Source organism: Dermacentor silvarum, chromosome 5 (genome assembly GCF_013339745.2).
Source record: "Dermacentor silvarum isolate Dsil-2018 chromosome 5, BIME_Dsil_1.4, whole genome shotgun sequence".
Lineage (NCBI taxonomy): Eukaryota > Metazoa > Arthropoda > Arachnida > Ixodida > Ixodidae > Dermacentor > Dermacentor silvarum.
Window position 1 is genome coordinate 163709501 of NC_051158.1, and position 16420 is coordinate 163725920.

A 16420-nucleotide genomic window follows, 5' to 3' on the forward strand; every position below is an offset into this window, starting at 1 on the left:
GTCAGCATTAAATAATGTACTTTCAATTGACATACCTGTTAAGAGCTTGCGCTCAAGTCATCTACTTTTTCGTCCGCGTGTTTTGTGCGCAAACCAAATTATGCATATCAGAAAGTACCAACTAGGCCCAGTTTTCAGTTCTGCTCTAGCTGACGTAGATAAAAGACAATGTCTTCCTGAGTGAGTTCGGGGTACGAATAGGGCGGAGCTCGCGGTACAATATCACGTCAGCCCCCATGTCACGGGTCGAGGAGGAGGGTCAGACTGCTTCGGATTTTTTGACTAAGCTATATTCGAGATCGGCCCACAAATTAGAATGCACGCGCTCCGGGATTGACCCACGATCGAAGCTAGAAACAGACATACCCGATGCGGAAAAGTTGGGCTAACTCGCTAAGGAAGACCGTCTTCACTTTAGCATACATTAAAGAGGATGAAGGCGAAAGCCTGTGCGCTCACGAGATATTCATGACATTACTTTGACATTCTCATTCGAATGCGATGTTACTTCCTCTTACTTGTATTCTCTGTGCTTGTCTTGCCCTTTGCTTGTTCTCTGTTTCGGTTGCCTAGACATCGCCACCGGTTCTGCGTGGTTAATGACACCTTAGCACGACCATGGCTTTCGCTTTGTTTTTAATTCGTCTATTTTCTTGTAGCGCAGGCACATTGGGGGGGGGGGGGGGGGGGGACGGAAAGGCACCTTAGACAAACACAAAGCGATGATTTTCAACAACATATTTGTTAACATTTCTCGCAGGCGTAATTATACTCCTCAAAACGTAAAAAGACAAGTGCACATTGCTCGGCAAATATGAACAAAACGGAGAAATCCACACGCAGACACTTTCGTTGCCACACTCATTATTTAAAAGGGTGTCCGTTAAACGCGAACACAGGTAATCGAGCTCGTTTATTGATAAAGAAATTGATGGCTTACTGGCGCATGCGTCACCAAATGCGGCTATGTTCGCAGCTTCCATGGTCATTTCGAACTTGCTTCTACTCATGATAACAGTTTCTTTAATGTGTCTGAGACGTCACGTGAGACGTCACTTGAATTTTGGTGCCAGAACATCGGACGGGCTTAGAATTTTTCGACCCATGAGTCATCTAAGACTTTCGCCGTAAGATAGGAATCGCAAGGCATTGGAACATGCTAGTAGATTTGTATTGAAAAAAAATTTTGACCTCGTACCTCAAATGCAGTGCCAATGCAAGAGCGGGCTGCTGCAGAATGCTCCACTTACCACTCAATCTCCCAGTCGATTTCATTTTTTTTGCTGCAGTGATCTGCGCATACAGCGGCAGTTTTTATCGAGGCTTTTGCATAATTGCACGCGCTTATCTCTAATTGTCCCTTTCGCTGGCGTGAGCGTGTTACGACCGCTGCTTTACGGAGATATCGCCCTCATAACGGCAGGACTTGATCCGCAAAAGGTTAGATTGGGAATTATCGCGGTTATGTGCGATACTAGATGTCAGTAAAGACGTCATATTGCCGTGTCGTTCTAAAAGATCGATATAAACGCCCGGACTGACGACCGTTCAGCACGCCTGCGTGTAAAGCACTACCAGTAGTAGCGATACAAGAAACCAATTACTGCGGCAGCATGGGCCTCGGAGCAAAAACCAACATCTGCGCACTGCTCCTAATAATTGCATTGTCGCAGTCCTTCGGAGCTCCTCGGACTGAGAAACCAGCATCAACGCTTTATACAGGTACGCATATTTCCAACTCGCAACGTTCGCTTATATGTTCTTATCTGCCAGCGCTAGAGCAAACGGCTCATTGTCGCAAAAATTCCCCGTCACGCTACCAACATCATAATGCTGTCACAGGCTGGAATTTTCATGTCGAGTTCATGTGAAAACTAGTCGGGCAGGCTGAATGAGAGTCGAGTCGGGCTAACTCAGCCCGACTGCATGAGGCAGGATGACCCAGCCCGACCCATTTACATGTGAACGCGGATGGGTTAATCCCGCCAGCGCCAACACTTGCGCGGGGCCGCTGTGACGTCGCGATTTATGCGCCGGCAGCGAGAATAGTGTCGGAGCAAGTTCAAGACAAGCACTGCGCCGTGCAACTTCATCGTACCGATAAGACTCATGAAATAGAGCTGACGCAGACAACAGGGGGAACCGGATGCACATTTCGAACACGTTCATGTCTCGACGCTGTGTGCTGTCGTTGTCCAGACTCGTCAGAAGCGAGTTGGTGTATCATGTAAACGCGGTCACGTCGGGCTTGTTCAGCCCGACTTCTGACTTGACCCACTCGCATCGAGTTCCTGTAAACGTAGAGAGTGCTCAGATGCGATGGTGCGACAGCCATATTTTCCCGAGTCATCGCGCACCCTCCCATTATTCGAGAAAGCATTCCTTTCTTTCCAAGCATCAAAAGATCACCCACTCTCATGAAAAGGCGTGAAGGTGGGAAGAAGTTGCAAGTAAAACCTTTTGGGCTTACCACATAAACGTATTGATACGTTTGCAGGTTTATTTTGATAACTGTGGCTTGGAAGAGGTTGATTCTATAAAATATCTAGGTGTTACATTACAGTGTAATTTGAGCTGGAAAGTCTATATCAGTGAAGTCTGCTAAAAAACAGCGTGATGCTTTGCGTTTTTAAGAAACCTAACGTACTTTGATACCCAGGACTTAAAAGTGATGCATTACTGTCTTTTTCACTGTCACTGTGAATCCTGGGGCTCTACATTTGGTATCATTTGGAACCTATCATTCGATTTGAACAAAAAAAAGGGGCTTAACGTGTGATTTTGTTCCGTGCAGCACGTCACCGCCACCAACTACTTTTTCAAGTACTTCGAATACTCCCATTCATGTACATGTATGTCTTTGGAGTAGAGGTTTTAATAACAATCAATGACATTATTTATAATAACAATTAATCATCCATTCCACTGTTTACTGTACCAACGAGTAACACTAGAAACGCAAACAACCCTAATTTTATTTGCCTGTCACGTGTAACGTATACGGCGAAAGTCTCGTACAACACTATGATGCAGAATTATGGAATGCAATAGCACTTGGAATTAAAATAGCTAACTTTTCTGCAGCAATTAAAAAGGTTCTATGTCTCAAAGATGAGACACCATTGTTGTTTTATTGCTCGTCATAATTTGCGTCAACTATCATCTAATAGCGTCCATATAATATGACCGTAATTATGACAAACTCACTGCTTTGTACATGTGACTGTTTTATTTTTCTTTGTTTGTTACTCTTTTGTTAATTGCGTATACTTTTTTGAAGATCTCTATTTTTGGCTGTAACTTACTGCATGTGCTATTTCACTGATTGCTTAAATGCGACTTTGCTACTTTAATTATACTTGAATGTGTTATTTCATTACTTTGTTGCTTTATCATGTGCTGTGCTGCAAATTGTGCGTGAACATGGACTTCTACTAGCTTCAGCTGTTGGCGGAACATTCCTTGTGCACTCTGCTTTTGATGTGATCTAATAATGTGAAATAAAATGAAATTAATTCCTCGGCTTGCCTGCGTACGAAATGTGCCACGGTTGGTGGAGTTTTATTCAGTCTTCGTATAACGCTACTGTACAGTCGTGGATCGATGGATACATTCGCACAGGATGGCCCAGGGCCTTGGTGGGCTGAAGAAAACGAAAGGAAGGGCGCATATCAACACAGTTCTCTGGTGTCCTGACAGGCGGCAACACTCGCGCCACGTGTGGGTTGTTCACGGACAGCCGCCAGGATTGTGGACATTTGCTGTGGGAGTTCTTAGGCATCGGTATAATCAGGAATCTGTACATGCCCGAGACAGTGGGGACCCTTAACGATTGCCTACATCCTGCAGACGGCACACGGATGCTATAATTGCGCTCTACCGTCTTGTGGTGCACGCTTACTCGAGATAAGCCCCCTTCTATTATGTTTACATAGAGAGATACGCTTCCTTTAATAACTTCAGATGGGACAATAAAAAGCGACAGCTCCTTCGACGCTGCTGGTACTGGTTTGCACAGTTTATCAATTATTGGTCATTTTTAGAGCACAGCCCTCAGACACCCGTTCCTTCGGCGAGCGTCAGCGTTTTCCCTCGACGTAACCGAGAGAATCTTCTTCTTCTTCTTTCTGGGGTTTTACGTGCCAAAACCAGTTCTGATTATGAGGCACGCCGTAGTGGAGGGCTCCGGATTAATTTTGACCACCTGGGGTTCTTTAACGTGCACTACAACGCAAGCACACGGGCGTTTTTGCATTTCGCCTCCATCGAAATGCGGCCGCCGGGGCCGGGATTCGATCCCGCGATCTCGTGCTCAGCAGCGCAACGCCTTAGCTGACTAAGCCACCCCGGCGGGTAACCGAGAGAACGAGCACAGCGAAAAGTGAAAGACCCAACGTGGAGCGCAGAGGGTGAAGAAAGACGGCGACAGCGATCGAGAGCGCGATGAGGAAAGTGGAGAGGAGGGCGCAGCGGAACCATGAGGCGCAAAGCGGTGGGGGAGGGTATACGGCGAAAGCGTGAGAAGAAACGCGTAGTGCCGCGCAAGACGGGCGACGACCGCTATGAGATGGCGCCAGAGTAGTGCGCCGTCGTCTGTTCGCCGATGGCATGCGGCGAGCCAGCTAGGGTGAGCACGTCCAGCGATACCATATATGGAAACAAAGCACTGCGTGAGCGGAGGTCTGTCTGCGGCAAATGCTGTGAATCGCGCCTCCACCGGCGATCGTGAGGCAGTCGTGCTACACTTCGATCCGTTTGCAACGTGCCGCACGAGACATTGTCCGCGCCAGTCAATATATCGCCAACTGAAAACACGCCAACTGCAATTTAGGTTTAGGGAGTGTCGTAATCGTCGGTGAACTTTTTTTTACGATTCTGATAGATCAACTTCCTAACTTTTAACGAAAACCACTCGCCGCGGGGCTTAGTGGCTATGGTGTTTTCACGTAAAACCCCAGAATTCAATAAACGCGAACCATGCGCTACCCTTATTGCTCCCCCATTTCGCGGCTATTTGTCTGCCTCTCTGTTCTGGTTTTGGGTAGCGCGCCGACTCCTTAGAGGGCCGCAGCTCCTGCTCAAACTATTACCATTCACAAAAGTGTCGCAAAACCACATTACCATTCACAAAAGGTCGCACGAAAGTGTCGCCGTCCATAGGTCGTCGTGCGATGGCAGGTCAGTGGCAGCACGCGTGAAAGACGATCTGCGTCATATTGATGTGAATGTTCTCGGGACGAAAGCAAATTCTTAGGGTCTTTCTGATTCGCGAATTATCAGAGGACGTCGTGGCCACTGTCGACATAGATCGGGAAAATATGCGTTTAGAGCAGGTTTCAGCAAGCGTACATAACCTTGACCAAGTCGCTTTAGAAGAACTTGCGCTTGGCCTGGTCTGTATTTTCTGAAAAGGATATTTACTCCTGAAGAAGGACGAGGACAAGGAAAACATGAAAAGGGGCGGTAACTTCAGGCTACTTTATTGAGGATGGTTACGTAGCAGTATAATTATTCGGTTTGGGTGAATATTCTAATAGAATATTGTGCACTAACTATTCTATTCGTATTCGAAAAGGATCTATTCAGCATTGCCGTCTATTCAAAACTAGCCTAATATTTCGCAACACCCGATTGTCAAAGTCCTCCGTCTGCTAAACAAAGTATCGCAATTTATCTGAAGTGAGACAACGACAAAAGTTTTTGAAGCAAGGCTGAAAACAGGATGGGAAATACAGCGTTTTTTTTTCTGCTTTGACCTGCCGTGGTTGCTCAGTGGCTATGGTGTTGGGCTGCTAAGCACGAGGTCGCGGGATCGAATCCCGGCCACGGCGCTCCCATTTAGATGGGGGCGAAATGCGAAAACACTCGTGCACTTAGATTTAGGTGCACGTTAAAGAACCCCAGGTGGTCCAAGTTTCCAGATTTCCCCACTACGGCGTGCCTCATAATCAGATCGTGGTTTTGGCACGTAAAACCCCATAATTTAATTTAAAAATTTCTACTTTGCAACAGGAACCTGCATGATAATTAACATGTGATTTTTGTTTGTACTTGTTATTTAGTTTTTTGTCATTATGTAGATATGTGGCAATCTCATTTTTGATGCTACAACTTGTGATGCTTTCCTTCAAACAGGTCATTTAAGTGTGTCTATGGCACAAATGTCCTTCAGCAGCTTTTCAAGTGAAGCTTGTATTGCCTCACAAGTGTTGTTGCCGTTGTAGGTGTGACCGCAAAAACTCTCACTCTCAAGCCGCGCGAAAATAAAAATTACTCGTCGGGCTGCGGATTCCAACCACCGACCTCCGGGTTTCGAGACCACCACGCTAACCGATTCAACCACTGTCGGTTCATGATACGCTCCCTTAAAAGCGGGGTTATATATGAACAGGTGCTCGGCACGCGCTCGTGCCACTGCTCCCGCGTTCGTCGTCGTCGTCTGCTTCCACAGCTGGCTGCGTTGCCGCTAATCATTCCAGCGTAGAATTTCACTTTTCTGTCGTTGTAATGGAGAGGTCGCGCTTACGGGGCTATGAGCCATTGCTTAAGGGGGTAAGAGGCTATGAGCCATTCAATGTCTTATGTAACGAACAGATTTAATTTTGAAGAAATTTCATGGAAATCCATCCAGAATGAACGCGCTCGGGAAAGGCCTCGTCGTCGACGTGCCGATTGAAGCGTGAGGGCCTCCGAAGCCCAGGCGAAACGTCATCGAAGGGCCGTGGACCATGAGTTGCGGGAACGCGATGTTGAGGACAAACGTCAGCGAAGAGCCGCCGACCCTGAGTTGCGGGAACGCGATGCTGAGGCCACATGTCGGCGTCGTATAGCACTCCAGAAGCCCGACAACGGTTGTGCACGCCTCGGCAAGCTAGCGCCAACTTCCCCGGTGCGACGGCCAGGTTTCAACGCGAGTTTCTCAACCGGAACTTCGGAGCCAGCTGCAGCTCTTGTGACCGGTTGTGGTTCGAGCACAACGTGGTACTTGTCAGTAGAGCACTGCACGGGCCGTTATTATCGGCCCGGGTCCGGCCCGGGCCCAGTGACTGTTAAAGTTTACCCGCCCAAGCCCGGCCTGGTGACTCAAAGCGAGACCCGGGCCCGGCCCGAGCCCGACAAAAAATTGGCTGTGGTTTAGCTTTGGTTAAACCTAGTCGATAGCTACAGACCGCTTAGGCTGCGCTTGTAGTTAGACATGTTGTTATTAAACTTAGTGGTTTCCCACTATACTAAGAAAGTAGAGACGTTGTAGTCATCCAACGGGTAAAACTGTATTTTCCACACCAATGAATACGCTTCTATGATCCGTAATGTAATGGAGGAGCGTGCCAACCGCTCGGCATGCTCCTCTTGAGTCTCTTCAGCGCGCTGTCTCCTCTTCACTTCATTTCTACGGCGATCCCTGGTATCCTTCAGGCTGGCCGACTTCTCACCATCCATACTGCGGCCTCAACTATGGCTGCGGCGATGCGAGCTCTCCCCTTCCCGGTTGAACTACTGTATCTACTAGCAAATGGAGTGTTGCTTCCCGGTTATCGCAGCTGCGGAGCGTGGGGTGGGATGTCATACAGAGGGCGCGGCGAGCGCGCCAGCTGTGGCGGTTGCCAGGCAACGGCGGACGCGCGCCTGTAGGAGCGGTGGCCGCGCGGCGACCGCGACGAGCCGAGTCGACGGAGAATCGAGGCCCGTGGTGTGACGTCACACAGCAGGCGCGGTGAGCGCACAACGGCTAATACCAACGGCAGGACCGGTGGCCGCGCGGCGACCGCTACGAGCCGAGTTGCTGGAGAATCGGGGGGCCATGGTGTGACGTCACGGTGCGGCCACGGCTCAAAGTGCGGCGACGGCGAAGAGGCCAAAACCTGGCGTAATGTAGCTATCGCTACTAGGAGGAGGGAGTAGATTTTAATGAAGAGAAGGGAGGAGAGGTCGGCCTGGAGATCGTGTCTCTAGCCTGCTACTCCTCACTGGGGTAAGGGGAAGTGGGAGATACAGGGAGAGGTAGGTGGCAGGTGATTATATGATATCGTACAACGAGCAACTTTTTGCACACGTCTAATACGCGGTTGTGCACTTTTCACACACTCCACACAGGAGTAGTGTTGTCCACACAAAACGTCATCGCGCAAACGTCATCGTGCAAACTTTCTTCACTTCTCAAGTCCTGACTTAACAGGTCCTAGAGACGACGGTCTAAGCCCGTCTCACACATAAAGTTCAAAAGTGATCTTATGGTGAGCTGGGCATGATCAACTCTTCTCCACGCGCCTAAAACCTTTGCTTCCGAAAAGGGGCGGGAGTCCGAACAGTCAACACTACTTTTTAGTGCCCTTCGCTCGGCCGAATATTGAGGGCACATGCAAAGTATGTGGTCTATTTTCTCGGGAGTGTGACAGACGCTACAATCAGGGTCACGTTCTCGTCCAATCTTGAGAAGGTACTTGCGAGTGTACGCCACACCAAGCCGTAATCGATGGATTAGTGTTTCCTGGCCTCTCCGCATCTGAAGTGGAAGCCGGAATCGCAAACCGGTGTCAAGTCTATAGAGGCGCTCTTGCCGATGTTCGGGGCTGTCCCATTGTCGCGCCATAGACGTTTTGATGGCTTATTTTGTCCCCCAAGGCAAAAAGGAAATAAAAAAAGAAATGTGGGGGGAGCCCGCACCACGGGAAGGTATAACGGGCACTAAAAACAATCATAAAATAAAATGAAAGGGGTCATCAGGGCTGACAACCCAAAAAAACTAATTCCGAGAAAAAAACCAATCAAAGAGAGAAAAAAGAATGAGTTTCGGAATCAAAGTCAGCGAGCTTAAGCGGGATCACCGAAAATCAATAAGTCAGGTAGTGCTAGTGTAACATCAAAGAAACCTGGTAATCGGCTCGGGAAGGAAGGTTAAGGAAATTATGTGGCAGCTCTCGGCAGTGACCCGCAGCGATCAGCATATTTATTGTATAAGATAAAATGAAAGAAAAGTCTAAAAGTAGAATCTTGAGCAGCTGGCTGGTTGAGACGGTAGGGCTGGCTCGTGGAAGCAGAACGAGGTCACCACTCGAACGCAGGAAGACCAGGCCCAACCTGTACCTGCGCATGGCCGAATGCTACGAAAAAACTGGTGAGTAATGGGAATGAGCAGTCATCGTGAAGAAAGAGTTGGACGAGGCAAGCGAAATTAGGATGGTGCGTTTTGATGGAGTTATGTAGCAACTAGTTGATGTCATAACGGGAAAAGGGAAGTTTTATGATCTTCCCATCAGTATATATGCGCCATTTTTGCCTCCGCGTCAACCTGCTTATTTCCGGCTATTCCACAGTGGCTGGGAATCCACTGCAGCGCAATGGTATGTCCGGATTGAGACGCCTGAGTAAGCAGAGCCATGATGTCGTAAATTAGAAGACTATATGCGCTTTTTTGATTCATATAATTGCTTATGAGTTGCAGCGCCGGTTTTGAGTCGCAGAACACTATCCAGTTAGCGAGGTTTTGTTGCAGTATGCAGCGGACTGCTTCTCGAATGGCGGTCAACTCAGCTGCTGTAGACGATGTTTTGTGTCCTATCTTGAACCGCCGCGTAATCCCCATTGCAGGTATCGTGTCTGTGTAACAGAACCCTCTGCAAAAACATGTTCGGTATATCCGTACTTGTAAGCAATGTAGGATAACGCGAAATGTTTGAGACCCGCAAGCGGCATTTTCGATTTTTTCGTTATTCCGGGGATTCAGATTTTCACCGTCAGCTTTGCCATCGTCTAGAGTGGAACTTCCGGTATGTTATGCGGTGCGAAGTCCGACGGCAGTAGATCTAGTTGCGACAGTACGGCTTCTGAGTAGGCGGCGTCAGCCCGTAAGCTTGTGACATTTGTCAGTGGATGATTCCGATGCCTATGCATTCCTATTCCTATTCCTACGCATTGGCTCATGTTGCAGATCAAATCGAGCTGGGCATGAGCGTGCCTCTGCAATAGTGCCCCATGTGGAAGTACATCATGGTAATCCTAGGCAAGTTCTTAGTGCTCGAGCCTGAGGTCCTTAAAGTGTGCGGACAGCAGATGTACTAATCCGAAAAAGTACAGGCGCGCTGTAGCGGAGGTATCCAACAAATAATGCCTGGTAGAGCTACAGAAGAGATGATTGGGATGGCTTCTACGATTTTCCAGACATATGTCGAGTGATTTGAGCAAAGTTGTCAAGCTTTTTTCTCAATGCACAGATGTGCTTCGACCAAGATAAGTCACGGTCGATGGTGACTTCGAGAAACTTGTAGTGGGTTACCGAAGGTAATCTTGCCATCAATCATGACGGAGTAGCAGGCCATTGACTTCCGTGTAAATGCCATGGCTACATTCTTTGTCGGTGAGAGCTGTAGTCGACGACTATTTAGGTATTGCGACGTTATTTACACTGCACGCTGTAGCTTCGTTTGTACTTGTAAGCGCCTTAAGCTCGTGGTCCATATACAGATGTCATCTGCCTACACAGAGACCGAGACTGTGCCTATGAGTTCTTTGACGAGTCCAACGAGAACAACATTAAATAAGGTTGGGCTCAGTACACCTCCTTGAGGCACCCCACGGTAGACTAGATGGTTCCTTGTATGACCGCCTAGAGTTGTCAAAAATATCGTTCTCTCTTGATGATATCGCTACAAAAATTTCACCTACCCTACCCGGCCCGGCCCGATTGCAAATCAGGCCCGACATAGGCCCGAACAGAGACCATCGAGAGCAAAGTGTTTGAAATAGCAACAACCGATGTTTTGTTGGCAGATGCTTCGCTAGCAAGTACTTTAAGCTTCAGTAATTTATTTTACAAAACGTTGTGATGGTGGAAAAAGATGACCAGACATACAGGTACGAGGAGCGTTTATTCAGCTGCGGCATACTATACTTTTTCTGCAAGTACAGTGGTGGGAATCGTCAAGGGCGTTTTGGAGCAGACTTTGTATCAGGCAAAATGATTTGTAGAACGTGTCGCCACTTTAATATCAGGTTGTCTTGTGGAGTTGATTGAGCTCTAGTTTCCCCTGCTGCAATTGTCCATGCGTCAGCTGGCATGACCATGAAGTGCTTGCGACCTCGTGATTAGCAGCCCAACACCATAGCCACTAAGCAACCAAGGTGGGTCATAATCATCCACATATTGTGCCACATGTCGAAACGTCTGTGGCACAATACCATCTACAGCAGATTCGAGCTCACGTTCTACTCTGTTCAAAAATAGTTCGCTAAACACAGGTGCTACTTATGACGCTTTGCACAACCGTGATTTTTGTGGGAGAATAGTGTCTTCCCGCCCTTTGACGGTCGAGCCAAAATATACAGATAAAGGTTTCACAAACGCTGCCACTGAGACACCGACCCTGAGTTGCGGGAACTTGTCCACAAACGTCTGCTCGCCATTATACTCCTGCGCGCAGTCCCTCACATATGCTAGAAGCCTGTCGCGTGGTAACGAATAGAACATGTCTTTGACGTCAATGCTGAGCACTGAAAGAGAACGGGACGTCTCCCTGTCCAGGTACTTCACTACATCGCCCGAATTTTTGGCATGAAACAGGTCCTGGACGCGCAGGGATGAAAGGTGTCTCTGTAGATATCCTGAGACATCGTATTGCGCTAGCATTACATGCAGACTGCTCCTGCTTTGTAGGTGTCTCCCTGGCAAAAATGTGGGCTGATCCCGAAGGCAGTGCAGCGTCTCAAATTGTTAAAGCTGTCACGAGGGAAGAGTGCGGGAAACTGGCAGGTGACGCACGCGCTAGAAGCTTCAAAGAGAGACTTTGGCATGAGAGAAGCGTGCGTGCCTTCGTGGTCTCAGAGAGCATTGAATTACAGTCCTGTAAGACGGAGGTGGTCACGCATTTTTTTATAACATTGCATGAGGACTTCATCCATTTTGAAGTATTTCACCGGAAATTCGAGCTGTGTTGAGCGTACACGCGCATCACACTGTGCACAAAATTGTAAGTTTGTAAAAAGTACGAGGTACAGAATCGTCACATTGATAAATGAGAGTGTGCGCGGTTGCCCATAAAGCACGTCAACATAAAGGAAGCGCTGTCTGAGGCAGGGCAAAACATAAATGGCCGCTTGATGAAATACAACCCACTCTACAAGACATGCCCAGACAACGCAGGGAAAAGACCGACGACCAAATTGCAGCGGAGAAGCGCCGGCGTGCCGACGCTCGTCGTCTAAAGCGTACCCAGGAAACGTCCGAGCAACGAGCCGAGCGGCTAGCGCAAGATCGTGAGTCGAGGCGCACCCGGAGGCAACAGGCCAGACCAGGATCAGACCAGCACTCATGTAGTATGGCCGGCAGAAGACTATCGTCTTTCGACGACATTTGCAGCGAAGCACGCAGATACGCGGCCATTTTTTTAAACAAGGACCATGGGGTTTTGATCAACACGTGGAAGTGTCTAATCGTATCGAGGAGTTGGTGCTCATTGACGTGGTTCGGAGTAGTCTAGTTATTGAGATGAAATAATGTTTGGGGCTTTTTCTTCGGTAACGCTGTTGACTGCTGTGTTGTGTACATGTTTCCTTGTACGAAATTCTGACACAGGCGCCGCCGACTGGACTCTACGACAAGATGAGCTGTTTGAGGGAGACATTATACCATTTGGAGACAACTCGGACGATGTAAGACAGGTTCTTCCCTTTTCTTGACATTAATTCGCTGACTCTTCCATACAACTATCTCGATCTTTTTAATCGAAGTATCGTTGCTCGTGCTCCCTAGCTTTCTAAATTTAACCTTGCTTCAAAACTAAAAGCTACCCCTCGAAAAAGAGGAATTGTTAAACCATCGCTCTCTGAAAACACGAAACAATCCCCAAAAATCCGCCTGATGCCTATAGGCAACTGTGGTCAGGTGCCTATAATGTACACAAAATTTTAATCTTGCATTTTTTCTTTGTGGTTCTAGTTAAAACATAAGGTCGTCAAGCGACAGTTAAGCGTTACAGCGAAGCGACGGTAAGCGTGTTCTTTTTTTTTTCGCTCACAGCGCAAAACGCGTTTACATCGTTTAATATACCAGGCGTCCAACTTATTGCTGCACAACTCGGCACTCCTTATTTGGGTTCATTCCTTCCGAATGTTCCCACTGGGTCGTCTCATCCTCAGCATCATCAATCATGCCCTGATCATTATAGGCACTAACTCCCAAACTCTGACATTGTTCCGGTCTTCCCATTTCTGTGCCCGACCCGGAATCGCTATTTGCTTACAACCACGCTAAGCATTGCTCATATAGGCGATATGGCATATGAATAGACTATAAATAGCCACGGCGCATCAACAATAGATATGCCGCTAGCCTTTCCTGAACATACTTTCCGGACCGCTTTGGCCTACTTTCTTTTATTAAAGTGAATAATTTTCTTGGGATCTTTCGGCCGTTTTCGTGATGGTACGGGGTGGTCGGCGTCGATACAGAGGGGTCTCGTGAAACCGAGTTGTGGGGCACGTTAAGGTTGTGCACGGTCAGAGTTCAACTCTGAATCTCCCCCCCCCCCCCCCCCTCGTTGGAGCACACGGGAAGGACAGCCCTTCTCCCCCTGTGGCGGGAGAGAGGGATGGCAGTCGCCTTCTACTATCGGCGTTCACGCCGCTGGAGACAGTTTAATGAACAGGCTTATACATCTAATGACCTGCACTGCCGATACAGATGTGCTAGTTGTGGGCTAAGTCACCGCCACCGATTTCATCTTTTCATTTAAGCTGTGTTTATATTTGGGAGGACAGAACGAAATCCCCCACGTTGGTAATTACTTAGCGCTGCAATCAGCCAATTAGCCTGATCACTAGAGATGGTTATCGCGATCTGTGCATGTTCGCAGAGAGCCGCGGTGACTGGCAGTGCGGAACTCTGGCCCAGAGGCGTCATCCCCTACATCATCTGGCTCCAAGGCCAGGTTTGTAAGCCTTCTTTAGAAATCGCATGTTGTTATTGACGGTGACAACGTAAGAAAAATTGGAGGATGCTTAAGCTTCGCCTTTAAGAGTGGAACGCGATAGCGTTATCGGGACCCGTTCGCATCGTATTTTTCTTTGAGTAGGCTTCACTGCAACACAGAACGTGGGAAAGCCAGCTTACAAAGACCAAGCTTACACCGATCCCCTTAAAGTCGGCTTCACTTTTAAACAGAAATGTATTGCTGGGAAGACGTTTTTCCAGGGGCAATATAAGTCATCTTATATTGAAATGTGAAGGCCCTAGGACCTTTTTTCATTATTTTATTAATTGTTCGCTATTGCCCAGACGCACGCGCGTGTGTCCAAAACGCATTAGGCAGGCCAAGTCGCAATTTGACCTGCCGTAGGAAGCCTACATGCAACGCCGTTTTAAAACAGCGCTTGAATGTAGGCTCCCTAACCTGCCGAGGATGCGAGCGCCATCTGCATTAGATTTTCGCAAGTAGCCTACCCGAGCGCGCCGCTGCTGGTATGGTAGAAATGCTGGCAAAATGGGTTTGTGTTTGAGTTTCCTCGTAACAGAATTATGTTTCCTCGTACATTCAAATAACAGTCCGACGCCACCATGTCTGTAGGTTGTGGCTAAGTCTACTTTACCATTTTTCTGGCGGATTTCACTGTGAGAAATTCATTTTTTGTTCACTAACACCTTGCACCACGCAGAGGCCCTGCGCGGTCGGGGTGGTTCGGGATAATTTCCGCAGACGCCGATGCCAACGCTGACGCCGAATTTACTGCGACGCGAGGCCTTTAACGCTATCGCGTTAATATAGAGTTTTAGATTAGGGGGACGCAAGCGCTCGAAGCACCTGTACTGCGCATGCGCAGAACCCTACGCCGGTGCGCAGTACCGTGGCTTGCCCTATTCTAAAACTCTCTAATAATGCACAGGCCGTTCCTTTCCGCGACCCGTTAAACTCTCACGGCATTTCCCAGAACACTAAGGGAGAAAGAAGCACCCGAGTCGCCCGGTTTCCGCGCCTTCGTTAAAAACCACGCACTTCAGTAAAAGGCATCATCACCGAAACGCGCCCATCGATGCACAATGATGTCCCACGGGTGGTCCGTCTTCGGCGGGCCCGTAAAACTTTCAGTCCCAAGACGGACTGCGCCTCTATACTAGCCCATGCGTCGTGTTACACGATGCCTCGGGCCCGGAAATGGATTCTCTGCCACCGAGGCATGCCCATCGACACTCTAATGGCGTCTTGCACGTGGTCTGTTTTAGGCAGAGTGCAAGAAGGCGTTTGGCCCCATTCGCGTTTCTGGGCAAAACTGCTCCTAACGCCAACCCCCTTCCGCGCATCTTCAGACCGCCCGTGTGGCATCTTACGATGCACCGGGGTGGCGACACGGGTTCTCTGCAGCCGAAGAGCGCCTCCTGACCAGCTAGAATCCCCCCCCCCCCCCTCCCTCCTCTGATTTCGCCTTCTGCCAGGGCGGAAAACGGCGACCTTCCATACTTCTGGGGCGAAATTGCTATTCAGGCCCCTCCCCCTGCGGTTTGTCAACGTCCTTTACAGTGATGATGATTATAATGATTATGATGTAGGGCGTCACGTACGTCCTCTTCTTCCGCGGGCTTGCTGCTATATATAGTGGGCCAGCAGCATAGAGAGATCGTAGAGAGAAACAGGCCCGCATCCAGCGGTTATGCAGACGTTGTCAAGCACACATACATATTCGCCTCTAACCCTTTCCCCGTGAAATCAAGATGCTGTAGCCCTGACACGGTGTTTGGTTCGGCAGATCGAGAGAAGCAAGTGATCCGACAAGCCATGGCTCGGATTGAGGCGATGAGCTGCCTGCGCTTTGTTAACCGCACCACGCAGAGGGACTACGTCTTGATTTATCACGGTAACACGTGAGTACAAATACCGATGTCGCTTCCTGCTTACCACGAATAGGTGCTCGGACTCAGGCGCGGATCCAGGGGGGATGTCCGGATGTCCTGACCCCCCCTCCGATTTCTGCATCACCCCCTCGCTGACAGGGGGATGGCCCTGTCGCAAAAAATATGGCCACCAGCATTCTTCAAAAGTATTTTTCGCGAGTACCAGTGGTATTATCCATGCAGAAGTAATGCTAGTTCGCTCACAAGCTTAGTTGTATTCCGTAGGGGTGCGGTGTCGCGAAGTTGCCGTAGTTATTTTTTTCTCATGAACACCTTGGACCTCCTGGCGCCGGCCGTGCCTTACTCGTCCCGTCGGTGGCGTCGAATGAACGAGGGGATGTCCCTTTTGCCAAGCACGCCGATGTCGGCGCGAGCGCCTTCGCGCCTGATCAACTTAGTTCCCCCTCGGGGTGTCATTGGTTGCCTCATTGGCTGTCATCGGTTTCGTGACCAACCTGCTTAATGAAAGAGTTCTCTCGCTGAAGTGTTCATATATAAATAATAACTAACAGCTAAACTAAGAACTACGCATAGGCAACATTT

At 48.8% G+C, this 16420-nt stretch overlaps 1 protein-coding gene across 2 annotated transcripts in view; it reads left to right on the forward strand.

Annotated features, from left to right (window-relative positions):
• Nucleotides 1-1438: 1438 nt before the first annotated feature.
• Nucleotides 1439-16420, forward strand: part of LOC119454527 (astacin-like metalloprotease toxin 5) — an 81069-nt gene continuing 66087 nt past the window's right edge. Inside the window, exons 1-2 of one of the 2 annotated variants that reach the window (XM_049666888.1) lie at nucleotides 1439-1722; nucleotides 12569-12645. In XM_049666888.1, coding sequence (XP_049522845.1) covers nucleotides 1614-1722; nucleotides 12569-12645 — 186 coding nt within the window. In that variant the 5' untranslated portion in view covers nucleotides 1439-1613. The remainder of the gene's footprint in view (nucleotides 1723-12568; nucleotides 12646-16420) is intronic. The other variant, XM_049666887.1, reaches the window with a different exon arrangement.